The 21,625-nt window shown below is 33.0% G+C and overlaps 2 protein-coding genes across 3 annotated transcripts in view; one reads left to right on the top strand and one right to left on the bottom strand.

Moving 5' to 3' along the window:
* Positions 1-21,625, bottom strand: part of Mvl (solute carrier family member malvolio) — a 151,851-nt gene that overhangs the window by 1,707 nt on the left and 128,519 nt on the right. Inside the window, exon 14 of the mRNA XM_085811318.1 lies at positions 1,101-1,167. Coding sequence (XP_085667444.1) covers positions 1,122-1,167 — 46 coding nt within the window. The 3' untranslated portion in view covers positions 1,101-1,121. The remainder of the gene's footprint in view (positions 1-1,100; positions 1,168-21,625) is intronic.
* LOC118199135 (natural resistance-associated macrophage protein 2-like) overlaps positions 1-21,625 on the top strand; it is a 108,021-nt gene that overhangs the window by 84,385 nt on the left and 2,011 nt on the right. For both annotated transcript variants that reach the window (XM_085811324.1, XM_085811325.1), the window contains exons 13-14: positions 6,201-6,251; positions 14,117-14,270. In XM_085811324.1, the coding sequence (XP_085667450.1) occupies positions 6,201-6,251; positions 14,117-14,270 (205 nt within the window). The remainder of the gene's footprint in view (positions 1-6,200; positions 6,252-14,116; positions 14,271-21,625) is intronic.

Below are 21,625 nucleotides of genomic sequence, written 5' to 3'. Positions count from 1 at the left end.
TCGCATATAGTTGTTTTAAAATTCTTTTAGAAGTTCCGGTAGAAACTATCCTCTATCACATTCTTTACACCTGCCAGTATATTATTATACATGAATTATTACATACTTTCCATAGGCATTGTATATAATATGGATATGTGTTTCACTTGCCGGTTTGTCATTTGGCATTCTACAAAATGTCTAGGCAATGTGAAAAATTTTTAATCGTTTCATACACTGCCCGCCAGTTTTCGGCCTAGGTATTCTATAGCACGCCGGGGTTTCATACTTTGCCGGTAACATATACAGGGAGTTTCAGCAAATCGGCTACAAACTTTCAGGAGAGATAGAGTACACCTAGAGGATGGAAAAACACACAGCAATGCATGATCCAAACGGCTTTCCAGGCGTAGTAGTGACAACACAAAACACAAAAAAGGAAGAACATGAATTGGGTGAGGAAACACGTTCATTGTGCTTATTACAACAGAAAATCAAGAAATAAGAGCAAAGACAGTAATGATCGTCATCAAAGGTATTCGAAATTACGACCCCGAACCCTGATGCAGGCCACATATCTCCGAGACACGGAAGATACGTTCTGAAAAATACCGGGCATCTCCCGGACTTCCCCAGCAGCCGCCACGATGTTCACGATGTGCCGCCGCCATCAAGTTCCACAGCACTTCTAACGGTGGTTTCGTACCTAGTGACTTGACGTACTGCCAGAGGAAGTGGTCACTGCAAATGAGGTCTAGCGATCGTGTTGGCCAGTGCACCGGACCACACCTGGATCCCATGTGGAGGATACATTTCGAATGTAATTTCGAACACTTTCTTTGATGACGATCGTCTGTTTTTGTTTTTGTTTTTATTTCTTGGCCTCCGCTGCACTAAGCATAATATACGCATATTCTAACTCTGTTCATTTCCTTCCTTTCTTGTGTTTTGTGTCGTCACTACCGCGCCAGGAAAGAGTTTCCTTCCATGCATTAATATGTATTTTTCCATCGTCTTGGTTTGCTCTATCTCTCCCGAAAGTTTGTAAGCGATTTGCTCAAACATTTTGTATATTTCTTAAATGTGCAAACTAAGATTTCTTCAAGAGATGTTCAACTTACCTTTCAGTAGTAAACCATCTTTTACGAAGCTGCCTGATCGTCACTGTCTGTTATAAGGGATTCAGTTCTAAAGCAGCCAAAAAAGAAGAAAGAAAAGAATATAAGTTTCACAACATTACAAAACAGAAGCTTACTTTTCAACAACATTTATGTAGTATATTTAAGAAAATTTTGAACAGAAAACAAGAGATATAAAGCTAAATAATTCATTATAATGTTAATTGTTATGTGTATACCATATAATTTACAATAATATTACGCAATGATTGCCACACACAATACGCTAACATCAGCAACTAAGTAACTGATAGCCAAAAGATTAATACATATTTAAAAAGTAAAAACCCTCGAAGAAGCAGCCAAAAGTTAAATTGCTTTTATTCGCATCAGAAATATAGTAAACATGTATATAACAAAAGATAATAAAAAGAAAAATCAAATTATGTTAGTAGAAATTCATAAACAGCAGAATAAAATTCAAAACAACTAAACAAACTGAATGCTTAAGTTAAGCCATTTTATGTTTTGCATACATTCCATATTTATATCTATTGTTTTAGTTTTCAGATAATTCAAGAAAATAAATATATGTTACATAAAATTAGCAAAGCGACAGCCTTGTGTTTGGCGTAGATTTAGTCAAGAATTCAATTCGTTTCGAGGGCAGACAGGTAGAGGTCCTCCTTCATCAGAAGCAAAGAAATTTGCAAGACTGTTTGCCCTCGAAATCATTTGATTTCTTGACTAAATTTATGCCAGACACAAGGTTGTTGCTCTGCTCCTTTTCTGTTTCACTTTGGTGTGTTTCTCTTCTGTTTGGAAATAATGTCATTTTTTCGTCATTTATTCCCCCAGTTCATTCCTTCTTTATTTCTTCTCCCCCTTTTTATTCGTAACTTTTTATTTTCGCATAGAACACTGTAAAAAGAGATGAACTTTCCATAAGTAAATTTCAAGAAAAAAGCCTTAAGTGATATCACGAATAGGTGAATCTTTACATTATGGTAACTTAACGATTTTTTGGCGAAAATCTGGCGACCAACCCTGCTACAGCAACTTGCTAGTTTTGTTTTGGACGCCATTTTGTTTTCACGAAGTAAAGGCATGTTTCTTTCTTTCTTTCCTTTTTTTCCTTTTTTTTTTTTTACTCAACATTTTCCCCAACAATCTGCTAGCCGAATTACGCTTATACAAGAACTTTTATGGAACAAAAATGCTTAACCATGACGAAGATTAGGTGCGAAATTGGGAGAAAGTGCAGAATCGCAAACTGCTTGCCGCGTTTTTAAGAATTGCACATACACAGTATCAATGTACACGTCGACCTATTTTCACTTAAAAAAACATGTCAGAATTGCACAAAAATGGCATTGCGCACACTCTTGATTTTATCTATGTACACATCGACCTATTTTCAATTAAAAATCCAATTCTTCTTACTGTTGTAAAAAGCGCCAAACAAATAAGTGGGCGATTCGGCACTTTAGCAGCGAAATTGTTTCTAAGTGCAGCTAAAATCACGATCGGAATTTTCCGGAAAATGTCACATTACATGTCTCATGATCGCTCATTTCTCTGAGACAAAATAATCTGTGATTCAAACTGTGTATTTCTCAGATTATTGCTAAAGTCCTAGCTAGTAACGTTTATCGCCTTACCAAAATGTCGCCAAACTACTTGTTACCATATTCTAAAGATTAGCCCACAATTCTAATCAGCAATAAATTTGACTGATTCTCGGTAGCGAACAGTATCCTTAAAAAATTCAGAAAATTATCGGCACTGATATATTTGTTTTCATTTAAATACCTGAAAGAGTACGAAAGTTATTTTTCATTTGAATAATTTCCTATCAAATAGCGTTTTATTGTTTTCTGTTGAAAAAGCATGATTAACAGATAAAATAAATTAACAAATAAATGTAGTAATAAAATCTAACAATTGTTCTGTACCAAAGAAGTTAATATATATGTCATACGAAACATCTTTTATTGATTGAAATAATATTGCAAATGTTATTAAAATTTATCAGTTAACTTCATTATAAATTGAATCAATTAAATGTATTATAAGTTATATCAATTTGATATAATCTCTATTATTAAAAAATGAAGATCGCGAATTAGTCGTCTTGTGGAAAGACGGTGGTATCTAAAGCCCCCAAATTTTGAACACACGTAATCTTGTACCCAAATATATGCATCTGGAAGTACACGAAAAAAGTATTAGCCTTCTAACTATTAAATTTATGCATTATCTGCTTATAAGAATGTATGGATTTTAGCTTAAAACAATAGCATTTCACCCAGCATTACAAATATCAGCACACACTATGGAGATTAGTATAGATGGAATAAGCATGACGTCACTAAAGTGAAGAAAAGAAACGTTATCAAAGTGACGTCACGACTTATCATGGCCACCGTACAACGTACGAATAATATTACGAAACATATTGTTAAATAAAACTAGACTGTCTTCAGGCTCAGCAAAATGTCCTTAAACATAATTTGCATAAAATACCATTGAAACTTTCAGTGGTTTTCTAGGTTTTACCATCTATACATTTGTCTTATAATTACGGTTCACACATTTTCATGTATCTAGATTTTATTAAATTTGAAAGTTATTTCCAATCCTTGTGATTTTTCTATGCGCTATGTAGAAAATTATTTGTGTTAAGAATTACTATTAGAACAGGAAACGTTCAATAACGAATAGCTGACATATAAACAGCACTGATTAGAATGTAAACAAAACCAACCAGAAGTCCGCCTAGTCGGAGATGATAAGTCGTTACGTCATACCGTGACGTTTGGTTTGGTAATGGATTTCCTGCCGCAAAACCTTTACGGTTATATGCGCCGAAAACATGTCAGAATTACCCCAATTAAAAGGCCATAAGTACAACATACAATCAAGAACAAGTGTAAAACAAGAGCACACTTATAAAATCGAATGAAAAGAAAAAAATAGTGACTTCTGAAATAAACTAATGCATAAAATTGACATGCTTTTCCAATATGAAGCATGATTAAAAATCAAAAAGTATGACATATACCTCTGTCTTTCAGGCATTCAAACAGATTCAGGCATTCAAACATTCAAACAGACAACTATTACAGCTTGAACGCACGGACAGAACAATATTACATTTTGAACAAATATGTTCACTCTCGGCCTTTAAAAGGTAACTATGTGTAACTCCAGAGTGACCATTCCTTAAAACATCTTAATAAGACTTCCTCCCGTTCCTGGTGGTCTTCCAGTCCACTATTTTATGTTTGACCCTTCTCAATTTATTTAGTAAAATTTGACTATACCAAAAGTGACTGCCATTTATTTAACATTCTTTGTCTGCTTGATGACTGTTTTAATATCAGTGTAGCTGGTTTGATAAAAAAAAAGTAGTAGATTTAGCTGTTATATCTGCCACCTCGTTTCCTTTTACACCAACATGGCCAGACACCCAGCAGTAATGAATCTCATACCTATGGCTTCTTAATTTTTGATGTAATCCTAAAATGTCCGCTAGCAAAGAATTCCGGTAGTCAGAGAAACTAGCTAACGCTTTTAGAGCACTTAATGAGTCAGAGCATATTATAAATTTTTTCTGCAGTTGCTTCGAGATGAATGTTAAATCAGAATACAGAGCAGTCAATTCAGCGCTAAATACAGAACAGGCATCGTGCAATCGTTTACCCGTCAGTATGGTCTCTTATTACGAACGACGCACCTATATAATCAGCTGATTTTGACTCGCCTGTTATCGGAATAAAAGCACTGTACTCATCTCTATGTTCGAAAAAAAGTTGTCTGTATATTATCTCAAAAGTGTATATTATCTCAAAAGTATTATATCACTTATCCAGATGCTAAAACATATCCAGAAGCTCAATTTGTGGGAAACCCCATGTCCCAGAAATGCTCAATTTGTGGGACATTTCTAGCTGCTTTACAGGTTGGACCTTCGCATCAGGTAAGCAGTAATTTTACAATGATTCACATCTTTCGAAAAACGAGAGAATGTTAAGAAGCCGCGCAGGAAATAGAAGTTTGTAACAGTTATTAAGCTTAGAGATTGGGAAAAATCCGCCTAACCAGTATAGTGATTAGTGTCGCTGACTGCCGTGCCGAAGGGCCTGTGTTTGAATCTCGGAGAAAGCATGGATGTTTGTAAATGTATAGTGGCGGCACTTTAAATATGCGGCGAGCCGAAAGTCCTCTCGTGTGATTTAGTGGAAGGGGAGAAGGGTGGAAGACCCTCGGACTCCTTCCCCTCGGGGTGCTCTCCATTAAAATTGGGTGCGGAACTGAGCAAAACTGCATTATCACCTGAGGTGCTCAAGGCTGTTGCCAACGAAAGTCATAAAACTAGCGCTCTTTGCCACGAGGTATTTCGTGGGCTTCGGCTAATGTTACGGTCAGACAAGTGAGCAGAAGAAACAACAACAGAGATTTGAAGAGCATGGCTTGGTTGTGAATTAATAATGGAATACTGATGAAGAGACAATAGTTCACGCCTTAACTGAAGTGATGGTTCATAACAAAACACGTACAGGCTCTGTATAAGAGATGTTCTAAATGCACCAGAAGAAATTCTCAGAACCTGATGATGAGTAGGATGTAGTTTTAGTAAAACAGGAGGCCGGGCTAATATGTAAAATGCTGAGCCATAATCTATTCTTAAGCGAACTAGCGCTCTGTAAACGTGAAGCAATGAGATACGCTCTGCCGCCCCAGGAGGTGTTCGCCAGGACTCTTAAAAAAGATTAAGCATTTTGAAACATTTTTCCCTCAAGTACATAACATGTAGAAAGAAGGTTAGTTTGGGATCGAATAATCACTCTTAGAAATTTTACTTCCCCTACAACTGGAATCAAAACCGTGACGTTTCATGGCTTCGTTTTCATTGCATGATTTCATTTATTCTAACCTTCTTGAAAACAAACCACTAGTTTATACTTTACGCTTTACGCAAGTATGTTGTTTACATATTTTTCACCATATAAGTATTTCCAACATGTGTATCAAATTGTGGTTGAATTACTCCCGCTTTCCTTTACAGTATTTGTTACATGTCATTTTTCTACTTTACAGGCTCTTTGTCTTTTCGTAGTACTGGGAATAGGACGGCTAACAAGATTACCAGTAAGTGTTTTAAAATGTGCCTAATAAATATTTTTTGTCTTGAGACTGAATTAAACATTAATTACAAAATTTAACTCTCACCACTGTGATATCGAAAGGGCAATACAACAGACAAAATGCTGTTTCGTCACTAAACCTACTAACCTAAAGGGGCGTTAGCCCAGAAGAGCTATTAGTCTCGGAACGGCATTTTGGTCGTTTCACAGTAAATGTCCATTACATTTTTTTAAATTGTTGCCACCAAATATTACCACCCTGTATTATATTTAAAGAAATTAAATAATGAAGAATCTCAGGGTTCGTACACATTTCTGCACACGGAAATTAAGTACTTTTAAGGACTTTTAAGAACCATTAATGAAAAAAATTAAGGACCTATGAGCAAATGGGAACTGAATAAATTCAATTAAAATATTATTCTATGCTTGAATTTCACTTTTGTAATACCATCCTAAAAATAAAATAGATTTCTAAGTAGTATGCATTATTACTAAATATGAATTTATTAACATAATTATTAAAAAGTTTGGAAATAAAATAAACTTAACGCAGTTTATCAAGTAGCAATAAATATTTTACACGTATAATAGGTTGGACATATTTGAAAGAAGATAAGTGACATTTACGTTTTACTAATAGTTGGCTTTATGTTGATTTTTTTATGTCTCATTTTGTCACATACTTGGTCAGTCTAGATCAGAGTTTCTCAACCGGTGGTACGCAAGAAAAAAATAAGTGGTACACAAAGAAGCAAAATATTTTTAACTGTTTGTTTCAAAAATTAAAACACCAACATCCTGATTGAGTTTTTTCTCTCTAACACTAATAAATTTATGCGATCTGAGCTTTGTTCAAGAGTGGTGGTGGAACTAAAGGTTTTCAATTTTTGTTTAGATGGTATACGTTAGTCAAAAGGTTGAGAACCGCTGGTCTAGAAGTTTAGTAAATATCAGGTAGATTTTATGTCAAACGGCATAGGTTAAAATGAGAAGTAAGATCATAATTAGCACGATTCATAACAAAAGACTGAATGTTATCACCGCTGCTACTTGTCTAGAGAGAGACCTGCTGATTAGAACAAACCTGGAAGGCCTGGAACGCAACCTTAGGCACGGTTGGCAAGTGTTGAAAGTTAGTCAGGCTCTGTTTGATGCAGTTAGTGTCTTAGCTTTGTGTAGAGCTCCAGAGGTTGTAACTCAGTTAATATACTTTCAGGTTCCAATAAGCTATTAAAGTATCAGAGGTGATAAGTTGTTTTGTACTATTTTAAGTCTCACTAGATGCATAGAATAAGTTTTACTTGAATTTCTACATTTTTGTGTGTTGACTTGTGACCATAGTGAGTATTAATGAAAGGCAATAACTCGCTTTAATATGTAGGGATAATTTTTAAGGGTAAGCAGTTAGTTACAAATAATTAAATTAGGTGAACAAGTAACCTTAGTCATCATGGACTTGCATGGCCACTATTAAATTCTATTTTTTAACAATATTTGTTAAAAAAGCCCTATTACATTCAAAATCTAATAAAATTTCACAGTTTAAAATACATGCAATTTATGACATAGATTCTTAAACGATATTAGAATAATTGCACATTAAAAGCTACAAAACATTTATGTTTTGTAACAACACTCAAAATATTTATCCGTCATTTTAATTTCAAGCTTTCCCAAACATTTTGGCTAGTGTATATCGATTTCCTTCTGTTTAAGCATCTTTTCTAACAATAATTAGATATTTTCCTCAATATGCAAACCAATGTTCTCGCTAGTTTCTGCGTGCTTTATCTCCTAACTTGTCAACCTCTCCACAATGTACCTATAAAGGTTTACTTGATCTGGTAAAAGTTAAATAGTCCAAAACCCCCGACAGACGTGAAACAAATTACCACTGTCTGAAAGTAACTACAGTATCAGACAAAGGTTTAAATAAGCCTCTTATTTAAAAAGAATTTACAACTAGCATAAAGGCATGTCCTGATGCTAACAAAGTCAATTACATCTCATGGTGACGTAATTAAACAAGAACAGTCAAATTCGAAATAAAAAAATGTGCACTAGTGGTAAAAAATTATACAATTTAATTTTAATTTAATCTGGCTCAGTAACTCTATCATATGAGGAAACAGAAATGGAAATAGAAAAGGCTGAAATCATAAACAATTGGGTAATTTACATAAAAATACCTGCACATATCTTTGAAGAATAATTTTCTTTATGTATTCAATTTCTTTTTCCAGCACATTTCCTTTTAATTTTAGAATTTTTGAATTTAATCAAGGATTTCTGTTTTCCTAAGAAAACACTAAATGCATTTAGAATGTATAGAAAAAGTGACTAATTTAATTTCTTTACTAATATGAAATTCAGAAGAAATATGAAATATATATGATAAAGCCCGGTTACAGAGCTGGTGTGGCAGAATTTTTAGAATTTAGTAACACACTAAACAACAAAATCTAGAAATGGCAAAACTTTTAGAATTTAGAGCAGGCATAGGAAGCAGAATTTAGAAAGGCACTATAAAGTCGAATTCAAGATTCACAGAGATTGCATCAGATGGGAAAATGCCTAGTGCCAGCTCTGTGTATGATGCATTAAGACATATTAGATGGATCTTTTAAATTGTAAGTTTTCAATTTCTTTATTAATAAAAAAATCCCTTTCTATAATGCCTGCCCAAGTGATAATATTAGAAGTATTTTTGATATTTTCCATGCTTGGGTCTGGTGAAGAGCAGAGAAAATAAAGGGAAGACAAACATGTTAAGAAAAATATTCTAGTATCAGGAGTAAAACATTCAAATATTATGCCTTCATTGTTCTTCCAGACGTTCTCCAAAAAGTAAGAAATTTCTCAAATCTTCTAGAATCGTACGTCTATAAATCTTGTCTTCAAATCCTTCTAAATTTTCCAAGCTGCAATGTCAAAAGTAATAAAGAAAAATTATCCCAACCAATTCTGTAACAGCAAAAGGCTAGAAATATTTTGGGAAAAAAAAAGGGAGGCAAAAAATGTAAAATTAATTTTATAGAGAAAACTGATGCATATTCTGAGACAATTACATGGGAAAAACGCTTACTATGAAAAAATTAAAAAGAAGACATTTTTAATTAATTACATAGCTAATTTTGCTTTTGCTAAGAGCTGTTTCGTAAATTATGCTTTATAGCATAATACCTTGTTTATTTTTCAGATTCAAAATATTGTATAATAAGTTGCCAAAATGAATTACTTTAATGTTATTTTTTAAGTAAAATTCCAATATATTACCATTATTTTAATTAAATTTATCAATGTTATAATGTTTTAAAAAAATCGTCGAAAAATTCTCAGATTTCGGAATTAAAAATTTTCTATATAAAGTGATCTCAAAATCGCCAAAATATTGACAAGTCGCCAAATTTAGAACAATTTAATAAAAGAATTCACATCCCCAAAAGCGAAAATTGTTTAAGAGCTCTTTACTACAAAAAATTAATTTTTAAATGCTTATGTTTCACTTCTTGCTTAGAAACTCGAGTATCCCATCATTTATATTAGAAATAGAAACAAATTTTAACCCATGAACCCATTCAAAAGATAACCATATACGTCAATGAATCGCCAAAAATATTTCTCCAAAATGCTAATTCACACTCAAAATGGCAGTCGTAAAAACAGACAGAAATTTCAGATGATTAAAATTAAGGACCTTCTACTGATTTTGGTTAAAATTAAGGACTTTTAAGGACCAAAAATCGATTCCAAAAAATTTAAGGACTTTTAAGGACTCTTGAGGACCCGTACGAACCCTGGAATCTCCATGAATGTATGTGTCTCGTACTGTGAAAAAACAATCCTACCTAGAGCCATACAATTTTGAATAACGTAGTCCTCCATACGAATACGGGCACTGGAAGCCAAGCGAGAATTTGGAATTTGTTTTATTGTATATTTCACATTTTGTAAAACTTTAAACAAATTTTGAATTAAAAGAACTCAACGATTTTAAAGCCAGCAGTGGCAACACAGTACGGGATAAAACACTTTTTATCTCCAACGCACGAGACTGTCTATCGGAAATTCTAAAGGTAGGCTGTTTTTAAATATTTTAGCCCAAATTTTATATGTTGGTCCAAATGATCTCGAAACGTGCATGTGTAAATGAAAAAACGCCCATTTTGAAGTAATATAAAATCTCAAAACTTTCAGATTTTTTTAATATTAATATAATTAATTAGTGAATGTTTTACATTCACACCACTTGTTTACGTTCCTGTGTTACAATGGCGCCAAAATGGATGACCTAGTTTCGATTTTAAATATCCTTAATAAATTCAACGACTCTCGGTCTATTTGAACCAAACTGAATACATTTAATAATAAAACATTCATACGTAAACATTTAGTAATAATTCATTAATACAGCTAAGCTATAAAATAAGAATTACAACCGTTACAGGCCAGCTACGCTTTTAGCGACCGAATTCTAGGAACGCCAAATCTCAAAAGCGTGTTGCCAACGCAGGGCAATGAAAAGGTGGAAATTAATTTGATAGGCGTGGAAGCGAACACCACTAATTGAAAATTATGTTACATAATTATCATACAGCTTGGCTCAAGTCCCTTATTTTTAACCGCTTGCTTAGTTTACAAAGATCTGTTTTCCGTATTTAAAAATATTATTCACCCTATAATATTTCAGAAAATAAATAACTAATTCAAACTTTTATATTTTTGCTACATTATTTGTCACTTATCTTTATAAAGTCAAACGTCGTTAATCCGGACTCGTCGGGACTTCGGCGATTCCGGATTATCGATTTTTCCGGATTATAAATCATCAATTTAAATCTGGTAAGATGGCATGCAGAAATTATAAAATTAAAAATATGAAACCGTAATTTATGAAATAAAGAACAATTATGATCTAAAGGGTATCAAAATTTACAAAAAAAGAAGCTTAATATTTATTTGTTTACTTTATTAAACATTTCTTTCAATGTAAGTTAAGTTGCTTCGTTTTTTATGTGATAATACATTCTCTTTAATTCTATAAACAGACATTTCTTGTTCAGTTACTTGATCAGTTAAGTTCTGCTGTTCAAGTCCTATAATTGCTGCGTCTACCGACTAATTTGTCAATCGAAATTTTTTCGTTTTCAATAACCTCTGTCACTTTCTTCGCTATCGGAAACGAATTATAATGACAAGGAATTTGATTTAAATCATATCAAAGACGGAGTACATCGAGATGAAATACTACATTTAGTAAGGAATTATAAGCCAAATAAAATAAAAACATCTGCCCTGAAGATAAGGATAGTGCTGACAGATCAACTTCCAATTGATTGCGCGCCGCGGCGTTAAAGATAAACAAAGTTTAGATAAACAAACGCTAAAGTTTAGATAAACAAAGTATATGCCTTTATCCATTTTTTGCAGCAATTGCACTTTTTGTTTAATGAACTTTGAAACATACTTTCGCTTTCTAGATCCTTTACATATTAATAAATATATATCAGAAATTCTATTTGACATAATCGAAAGTTCAAGCTTACTTTTATAAAATTGCTCTAACAGTCTGCAGAAAATAATAAGCCGGATCCAATTCGAAGATTAAGGAACAACGCAATCTGCAACATTAACTGAAATAGATAATTAGATAATTTTAGCTTAGCTTATGCCGTCCGTTATACATTAAACGCGCACTTGTAAACGTATTTTGCGCACGCGGACAAGCATATTCGCAGCCGTAAAGGTCTTACGCGCATGCGTCAACGCGACGCATGCGCAGAAAGTTTGTAGCTTTGCAGTCCGGATTATAGCTCATTCCGGATTATGGGTGTCCGAATTAACGACTTTTGACTGTAATTAATTCATAATTTTATTAACGTAACCGTATTAATGAACAAACGCACATCAATCGTATTTCACTATTTTTATTTAACAGACCTTAACAGCTTTGAATAGGGCAGCAGTTTGAATCCATTACAGAAAGTGAAACAAATACTTTTCTCAAGTCGCACTTCATTTTAATTTTGCCTGGACACAAAATCGGTGAGCTGGAAACAATGAAATGTTTAAAAAGTAAAACTCTTTGGTGAAACGTTACAAAAATTAACAGGAAAACGTACCTTACGGCCAGAAATGCTTACGACAAATTTTAACATCAATGCATCTGCTTGAAAAGGCATAGTACAATACTTAAACAGTTCAGCATGGATATAGATCATAATTAGGCATATAAAAATTTGCATTGGTAATGTTGTTCCAGTCAAATGTAATTTTTTTCAAATGTTCGAATGTTTAAAACTATTTCAAATGGATTTGATTTTAGAATTATCAAACACAGAATGACGAATAATGCAATAAATGAAAAGCAGTAAACTTTATTAAATTAATTAAAAGTTTATTTTAAAGTACTTTCTATGGCTTTCTTTTCATAGCGTCAACTGCATTCAGACAATATTCAGTTTCTTGCTCAACCTGCGCCAACATATCTTTTGTTAGTACCTCCACGGCAGTAACAATAGTGACTTTAAGATCAGGTAACTTTGAGGGCACATGTGCCACGAACACAGTATCTTAAAAGAAAGTCACATAACGTAAAATCCGACAATCTAGGAAACTATAGAACACTACGACACTCGGCTTTTAATCAAGCAACGAGCTCGATGGTATAGCTTATTTTCAACTAACAAAAGTTCTTCGCAAAGCAGGGATAATTCCATAATATCAAAGGTATTATGTGAATCAGATTACCGACTAAAATGTGGAAAAAAACAAAGAGCACAAAAAACTTTGTTGTGCAACTGTCTTTTTTTTTTTTTTTTTTTTTTTTCAATACTTAGATGTCATTCTGAAGGACAGGAAAATCTTTTTCAGTTTCATTTATGCCAAAATCACACACGAATAATATCTGTGGAATTAAGTTTACCTGAAAAAGGATCAATGTCTCTGAATAATTCCATATTTAAATTAGATTTAAAAAAAAGACAGAGAGAACGTCGTAAAACTTTGAAAAATCTATAAATTTCAATCAAAATCCATATGATTTGGTAATTTGTTACAGGATCAAGAAATTCTTTTCCGATTTGTCTTTTTAATTAATTGAGTCTTATTAATAAAGTATCATGAATTTATTCCAAACAAACATTTCACATTTCTGCAATTCCCTTAAAGTTTTCCTATCTTGTCCCCCATTTCTAGTTTTAAAATGTAAGCTCTATATAAATATTAGGTGTACTTCTATTAACGGGGTTTTTAAAAATAAGACTTTGGCTCATTTACTCGTAAAGTAATTGAATATAACGATAAAGTCCTTGGAATGATTAAGAATACGCTTATAATCTATTTCGACAAAATAAATAAATCTATTTCGACAAAATAAATAAACTCCTTTTCAGATTAAAATTAAAAGTTATGGAAATGTGACATATGTTTTGGTTAAAAGAAAGATTAAAAGTTATGGAAATGTAACATGTGTTTTGGTTAAAAGATTAGAAGGTGGAAGGAGCTGCAAGTGAACGACATTTTGGATGAAAGGATGACTGATAAAATTGCACATTTTAACAAGAGTAAGATGCTTGATAATCGTTTAATTCTTGATGGTTAAGAATGATTATCTGCATATGATAAGAATGATTATCTTCTTCCGAAAACGAAAATAATTTTCTTAACGGACGCGTTTTGGAAGGAGAGATTTATTCTTTAAATCCTTTCATCCTAAGCAGCTGAACAGCTTTCCTCCACCCTTCTCAAACCTGTCAAAGTTTCGATAATTTAACGTTTCAAAATATACTTCAGCTTTAGTAATTATTTTGCACAAATTGTAATCTTAAATTTGCATTTTTTTTTTTTTTTTTTTTTCATCATTAGTTTATTGGACGTTTCCTGGAGGAGAAATACGAATTTGATGAACTCTTATTAGACTCATCTAATGAAAAAATTGACTCATCGAATGATAATCGCATTGAACAAGGAGAGAAGAAATCCAAAGCGGTTTGGATCTGTGCCAATTATGAAAAAGAAGGTAAGAACATGAAATCTCGTTCTACGCGACGCAAACACAGCTGCGCTTACGTAACGCTGCATCTACAAAGCTTAGTAAAGCCACGTTATACTTTCCGTATGTATTACCGGAAGAAAGAGAAAAGAATGAAACGAATTTTTATAAGAAAAAAATCCTGAATAATGTTTTTGATTTTTATGTAGCAATTTATATTTAATATTTTAAAATATAGAATGCTACATAAATAAGAACATAGAAAAAATATTGAAATAATGGTAGCTGATCAAACATACGAGGGCTATCCAGAAAGTAGATTACATTTTGGAATAAAAAAATAAACAAAGTATAGGAAACAAATTTTATTATATACAGATGAAAGCCACACTCAAATACTACTTTTCTACATAGTCACCATACAAATTAAGGCATTTATCGTAGCGATGTACGAGCTTGGAAATTCCTTCGTCGAAAAATTCGGCCGCCTGCGCCTTCAACCACTTCGTTACCTCTTCTTGCAGCTGTGCGTCGTCATCAAAACGCTGCATAGCCAGCCACTTCTTCATTGCTGGGAATAGGTGGAAGTCGCTCGGTGCCAGGTCGGGACTGTACGGCGGATGAGGAAACAACTCCCACTTAAAAGATTCAAGAACTTTACGAGTGACATTTGCCGTGTGGGGCCGGGCGTTGTCGTGAATCAACAAGATCTTAGAGCTCAACATTCCTCTGCGCTTGTTTTGAATTGCTCTTCTGAGTTTTTGGAGAGTTTGGCAATACCTTTGAGAGTTTATTGTAGTGCCTCTTTCCAGGAAGTCCACCAAAATTACACCTTTTCTGTCCCAAAAAACAGTCGCCATCATCTTCCTTGCCGACATTGTTTGCATGCATTTCTTGGGTTTTTGGGCAGAACTTGTGTGCCCCCACTGCATTGATTGCAATTTCGTTTCACAGTTCACATGTTTCACCCATGTTTCGTCACCAGTAACGATGCGATCGAGTAAAGAGTCACCATCCTTATGGTAAGCGTCCAAAAAGTTCAACGCTGCAGCCATTCGCTGATTTTTGTGGTCCTCTGTCAAGATTTTTGGAATCCATCTTGCACAAAACTTGTGGTAACCAAGCTTTTCGCTGATGATTTCGTGCAACAAACTTCGCGAAATTTGTGGAAAACTCAAAGAAAGTTCCGTTATTGTGAAATTTCGATTTTCACGGACTTTAGCATCGACTTTTTCGAGAAGTTCGGCGGTCACTATGCTGGGTCTCCCACTTCGATCTTCGTCGTGAACATTGGTTCGGCCATTTTGAAATCTTATGACCCACTGACGCACTCCACCTTCAGTGATAATGTTGTCCCCATACACTTCACGAAGCTGCCGATAGATTTCTATCGGTTTACAGTTTTTTGCAGTCAGAAACCTTATTACTGAGCGCACCTCGCAGCTCGCGGGATTTTCAATTAACGCAGACATTTCAAACCGTCACAGTATCTGAACGGAGCACAGCACGAACCTCTCACTAGCACGGCTAGATGCAGACTGAGCTGCGCAACGCTCTGACCCCAAGATGGCCACGCTAGCCCCGCCCCTAGCGGACACAGACGGAAACGTAATCTACTTCCTGGATGGCCCTCGTATATTATAAGAATTTCGATTTAGATGCGTTTTTCTGTCATTTCTATAAGTTAAATACCTTATAAATTTCATTGGAGTTGCGTTTCTAGCAATTCCAGTGAATATTTAAAATGTATGCAATACACAGTTCAAAGTGAGGAGAATCCAATTATAATTTCAACCCTTTCGTTCCAATAGGCTGGCAAAATTTAAAAATTAACTTTAACTATATTTAATAGAGAAAATATCTCTTAAACTTTAATCTCTTTAAAGAATCGAAAATATCTCTTTTAATAGGCCGAAAGCACAGCAGTTCATTATGGTACCACAACTTCAGACTTCGTTGGAATATTTCAAAAACGTTTACGTTTTACACCAGCCTACCATTTTAGTTTTTGAAGATATTTGGTCATAGATGTTGACTGTGACTCGTATTACGACGCTTAATGAAATTCAACTTCTATTACAAGGGTAGGTAAAGAGGCGGGAGTTCTTTTTTCCAATAGGAAACCAAATTATTTTTTAATAATAAGTATGCTAGTTTTCCTATTTCTTTCACTCTTCCAAACTTTAGATTCCCTTCCATCAGCAAGTTTTCAAAGCTTTCTCTCCTCTTAACAACAGTAAATTAATACCTGTGACTTGTATGACTTATTATCTCATTTGTCTGACAGTAACAGCAAAACAAGGCCACGAAATTCATCGCAGCATGGGGTGCAAGATTGCGCCTGTCGTTGGCAAGAGCCTTTGTTACAATCCTTGTTACAATCATTCAAATACAGATATGATTCATCTACAGTCACAAAAGAGCTCCATTTTTCATGTGAAAAATTATTTTTGTAACGAATCTACAGCTGGTCTTATGCTCTGCCACGTGTCTCAGAAGATGACGATGAATAATGAATTTTTTGCATCTTTAAACTTTAAATCATTGTTTATTATTGTACCCTTATAAGAGGCAAGGAATTTTAGAAGCTGATGATAAATTCATCCCCCTTTTAGGAACAATGATGTAATTTGACTTGGTCTTTGAAGTACACACTTTTCTTTGGATGAATGTTCGACGTTCTGTTTCGTGTAGTATACAGCGATTTCCGTTTTCTTCTTTCGCGAAAAACCAATTTCTTCCTTCGCCAAGAACGATATTCTTAATTGTTCCTTTACGTAACTTGATTCTAAGCTAGGGAAGAAGCTATTTCTAAACTGAATATTTTGAGAGAAAGCGTGGTAAAATTCTCAACGCGCAGCAGTAATGTTACAATACTGGAACAAATATGTACCAAATTCTATGATCAAATTAAAAAGGTACAGCAGTGTAAAAGTTTTTAAGGTTGGTTTGGTTTATCTATCGCAAAGCACTTGACGGCTATCTGCTTAAGGAGAGGGGTGCCTTTGTGGAGATCTTTCTAAGAGAAACTGGTTCGTATACGTGTTTTACATGGGGAAAATTAAGAAAACGCCTATGCAGCCAGCTCTTTCACCGGGATTCAAAAACCCCGGACCGAACTACCAGTGTTTATCGAATTGACCGATCGGCCGCTTGTTGGCCCAAAAAAGTTGTAGGATTACAAACATATCTTTTTTTTTTTTTTTTTTCGGGGGGTATATGTACCACATTGACACCCGATTTCGAAGAATGCTAATGGCTCCATTCTTCGAAATCAAAAGACAGGCTATTTCGTTTTTTTTTTTTTTTTAAACCCAACAGACTCTACTAAAACCAATCTAAATAACAACATTACAGATAAATATTCTTAAAATTAAAATTAAAAATATGTACGTAATAATTGTATATTACGCAGGACACATTTTCAGTAATACGGAAAGGAGAGGGAGGGAAAGAGTGAAGAAAAAAATGTGTACTTTTGGGAAGAGAGAAAGGGAAAAGATGCGTATATCCTGTCAATATAAAATATTCTTACGTTAGTAATAAACAAAACTGCAATAAATTGTGTGACTTGCAAGAAAAAATTGTTGAAGAATGATTTAAAAAGTAAAAAAATATATTTTACTTTTAAGACAAAGAAAGTAAAAAATATTTTTAATTATAGCAAATAATAAATAATTTTCCCTAAATATTTTAGATGCAAGTACTTCACTCAGTTTTAGTATACACTGCTGGGCATTAATATAACTTCCGCATGAAGACTTGGTTTATTAGATTATGTCACATCTGAGGAGAGGAATGCCTTTGTTAAGAACTTTTTAAGGGACTTTGGCTCATATCCACACTCAGAGCTGGATTTAGACATGATAAAGCCCTAAGCTATTTGAGATATGGAGCCCTTTATAAGTCTGTCATATTATATTTTAATTTTTTGGCCAAAAGTAGATGCTTAACAGTTTTGTTACCAGGGTTGTTGTGCCACATAAAATTATTTGCTCTTAAAAAATAATTTCTCTCGAATACATCTGAATGTTGTTTTTTCGTGACATCTGTACATATATATTTTATTCTTGTATGTTGGTTGTGCATTTTTTGATTAAAAGTGATTGAATTATGTTGTTCTTATGTTCTGGTTAAGTTTTTTATGTCTTTAGTTAATCTACATACAATAGTTGTAGAATAATCAACAATTCAAAGTTTTAAGTGCTACTTAGCCTAACAAAGTCGTCATTTGTTTACATTTAAAATTCTTAGTAGAATAACGAATTAAGTCAGTTTCTGCACCAATGTTAGCGTCTTCTTGCCGAGTGGACACAAAGCAAACTTTTATGTTTTGCGCATCGAAAAATCCATTTTCCTGCCTGCTGACAGAGTTGCTTGTTTTTGTGTAGAAACTCTAATTGTAAAAATTGTTTTTTAACTGTTTTTATTTAATGAAGATGCTTTGAGTTCTTATGTATTTTTGCCTCACTTCAATGTGAGAATTGAATTGATTGAATTAGAAATATATCTCTAATGAAATTCAAGGAAGTAAATTTAAATGAAATGCAGCAAAAAATTTGTAATTTAATAGACCGTAAAAGGAAGTCCCATGGTGTACACACATCAGATTTTTTTTTCTTAAATTATTATTTGACGGTAGCTATTATTTAAAACTGCTACTTGCTAGTATTTCTTTTCCATCGCCTGTTGTTTAGATTCAATAAATCAGAGTTATTTCTGCTATTTTAATTGTAATTTGAATCTGTAACCCCACGGCTCAATGAGCGCCACCTAGCAGCTGCCAGAATAAACACCAGCCAAAAAAAAAGACTCTAGCCTTCAGTCGATGTACGAGAGTCATGAACTAAGCATGCTGTTTCCCCGCGATGTTGTTCCCCCGACATTTACTTTGTAATTTAAATGTGTAATTATCACGCCCTTAATTGTAATGCTTTATTTTAATTGTGCTTTGTTAATTAAAACTATTTATAAAAAGGTCAAGTGAGTCTTCTGTTTATGACACATTTTATAGTTTAGTTTTAGTTATAGTTGGCTATCCAAAGCATGGCTCAAATGATTTATCCAGTTGAGAAAAAACCATGTTTTAGTTTACGACTCCAGGACATCGACTCATAGTCTTTTCCAGGTTTTTGGTACTACTCCCACCAGCGAAGTCCTCACCCTAAGATTATTTTGGAAATTGTATAAAGCAGCAGTTTTATCTTCACCTGATGGTATTTTGTACATTGCATAGTTTTATCTTCACCCGAAGATAACAGATAAGCATTTAACTTAATAAGAAAGAGATTTGCACTTAATAAGCATTTAACTTAATAAAGAGATAACAGTTTCACTTGAAACAATATAAAATTCTAACTATAACATCGTTAATACTTTAATAATATAGAATAAAATGTGTGGTTGAAAACAAAACATAATCTTAATAATGTATATATAAGCTCTAGGTGTTTCCTTTTAGCTGTGTTGCACTTTAAGAATTTATATTGTTTTACATTGTTTAAATAATTGATTTTTATTTGAATTTCCTGTGTTTTAATTCTACATTCTAAATGAAGATTAATTTTGTTTTCATTAGTACACAAGTCAACACGAGTAAAATTTCGTTTCGGTTCTGAACGGAAAGTGTTTACGTAACAAAATATTATTTTTATTCTGATTGATAAATGTTTCCGGTTTGCATAATTCTGTTATTATTTTATAACTGTATTCTATCAATGAATTAGTTGTATGTTTTGTTTAATTTATGAATAATATTAACGGCTATTTTCTTATCCTCTTTGAGAATAGAAATGATTTAAAAGTGAAAAGGATTTTATCTAGTATGTTATTTAAACTGTGCCACTAAAGTTTTGTTTTTATGCAATAAGAATACTTCTTTTGAATTACTGTTTTATTTACCGTTATTCTGAAAAGGCATTCTAATATTTGCTACATTTTCGAATTGTGAATTTATAAAAATTTTAAATTATTATTTTGTAATATTTGAGAAGAACTTATATATCTAATTGTGTTTTCCAAAGAGAACTACAATTGAAAATTAATTTTGTAGAGCATTTAGAATTTTGTAGACATCACAGGCATTACTAATAGAAGATTTATCAAAATTAAATTCTACATTTGGAATTTTTATGTTTACTAAATTTATGCATTTTATTGTCTATTGGCAAGTGTACCAATCTTTGTAAAATGTTAGTTTCGTTTTCGAAGTTATCTCAAATTAATAATTTTATTCAGTGTTGTTTTTTAAATATTATGTAATTGTTAGAGGTAATTAAAGAAACTCATAAAATTTCTTAACATATAATTTTTCTTTGGAAGCACTTCCGCAGAGAACACGGTAAATGTAAACATCGCCAACTTTGGCGATAATAGTTCTAACTTGGTAACCCTTCAGATTTATCCCATTCGCTTGTTCGAAGTTTGCAACCATTCCTCTTGCGTTTATTTTGTTGAATTAAGACTGTCGTTGTTCGCATTTGCAGATTTATATTCTTCTTCTCTTATTTATTATTATTTTTTTTCTGAATTTTTTAACAACGAATAGATAGAAATATTTTCGTAGATAGATACCGGTTCTCGGTTCGGGATGAAAGGAAGAAAATACGGCGGGAGGGGTGAATGCCAATTTGTAACACGGCTGTTCACGTTGTGCTCTTAATTATTAACAGCTCTAAGAACCATGAGGTTTCCAACCTCTAAAATACTTTGTTTCCGTAGGCCGCAAAAATGTGCATGTGTATTTTAAATAATTAAGTAATGCTTTTATTTTTATTTATTATTGTCATATAAAATTATGAGAATAAATCAATTTTTATGGCGTAAAATTTTAACAAGATAATATATTGTTAATGCTTTTCTAACAATAACCTTTTAAAGGATGGTAGGTGTGACATAAATAGATGATTAAATTGAAATAAAAAATATTATTCATTATCTAAGATAACAGAATAGTTTGATGCATCACCATGGCCATTAAAATTAGCAAACCATTGCTGGTGTAAGGAATATATTGTTTTCTGTGTTAACTGGAATTTAAGACAAATTTTTTTCGTATATCACGTTTAACCGGTTAATTTCAGTATATTAATACTAATTTATATTTTTTAAATGAATTTTTATTTCCTTTATAAATGCTTATATATTGTCTTATGCTTAATAATATATTCTTTTCTGTGCTAACTTGAATTTAATACAAATTTATTTTCGTATATCACGTTTAACCCTTTAGTTTTACATCTACATGCATATTATCTGTGAAATTTACTACCATATGCTTAATATATTGTTTTATCTGCTAACTTGAATTTACATGCACTAAAAATCACGTTTACAAAATATCACGTTTACGGCTCGGCTCATCGTCGATGAACCGCGAGCTT

The sequence above is a fragment of the Stegodyphus dumicola genome, chromosome 2 (genome assembly GCF_044657685.1).
Source record: "Stegodyphus dumicola isolate Sdum_Otavi_A_Nest chromosome 2, ASM4465768v1".
NCBI classification, from domain to species: domain Eukaryota; kingdom Metazoa; phylum Arthropoda; class Arachnida; order Araneae; family Eresidae; genus Stegodyphus; species Stegodyphus dumicola.
This window is presented reverse-complemented; position numbering and strand designations above follow the sequence as displayed.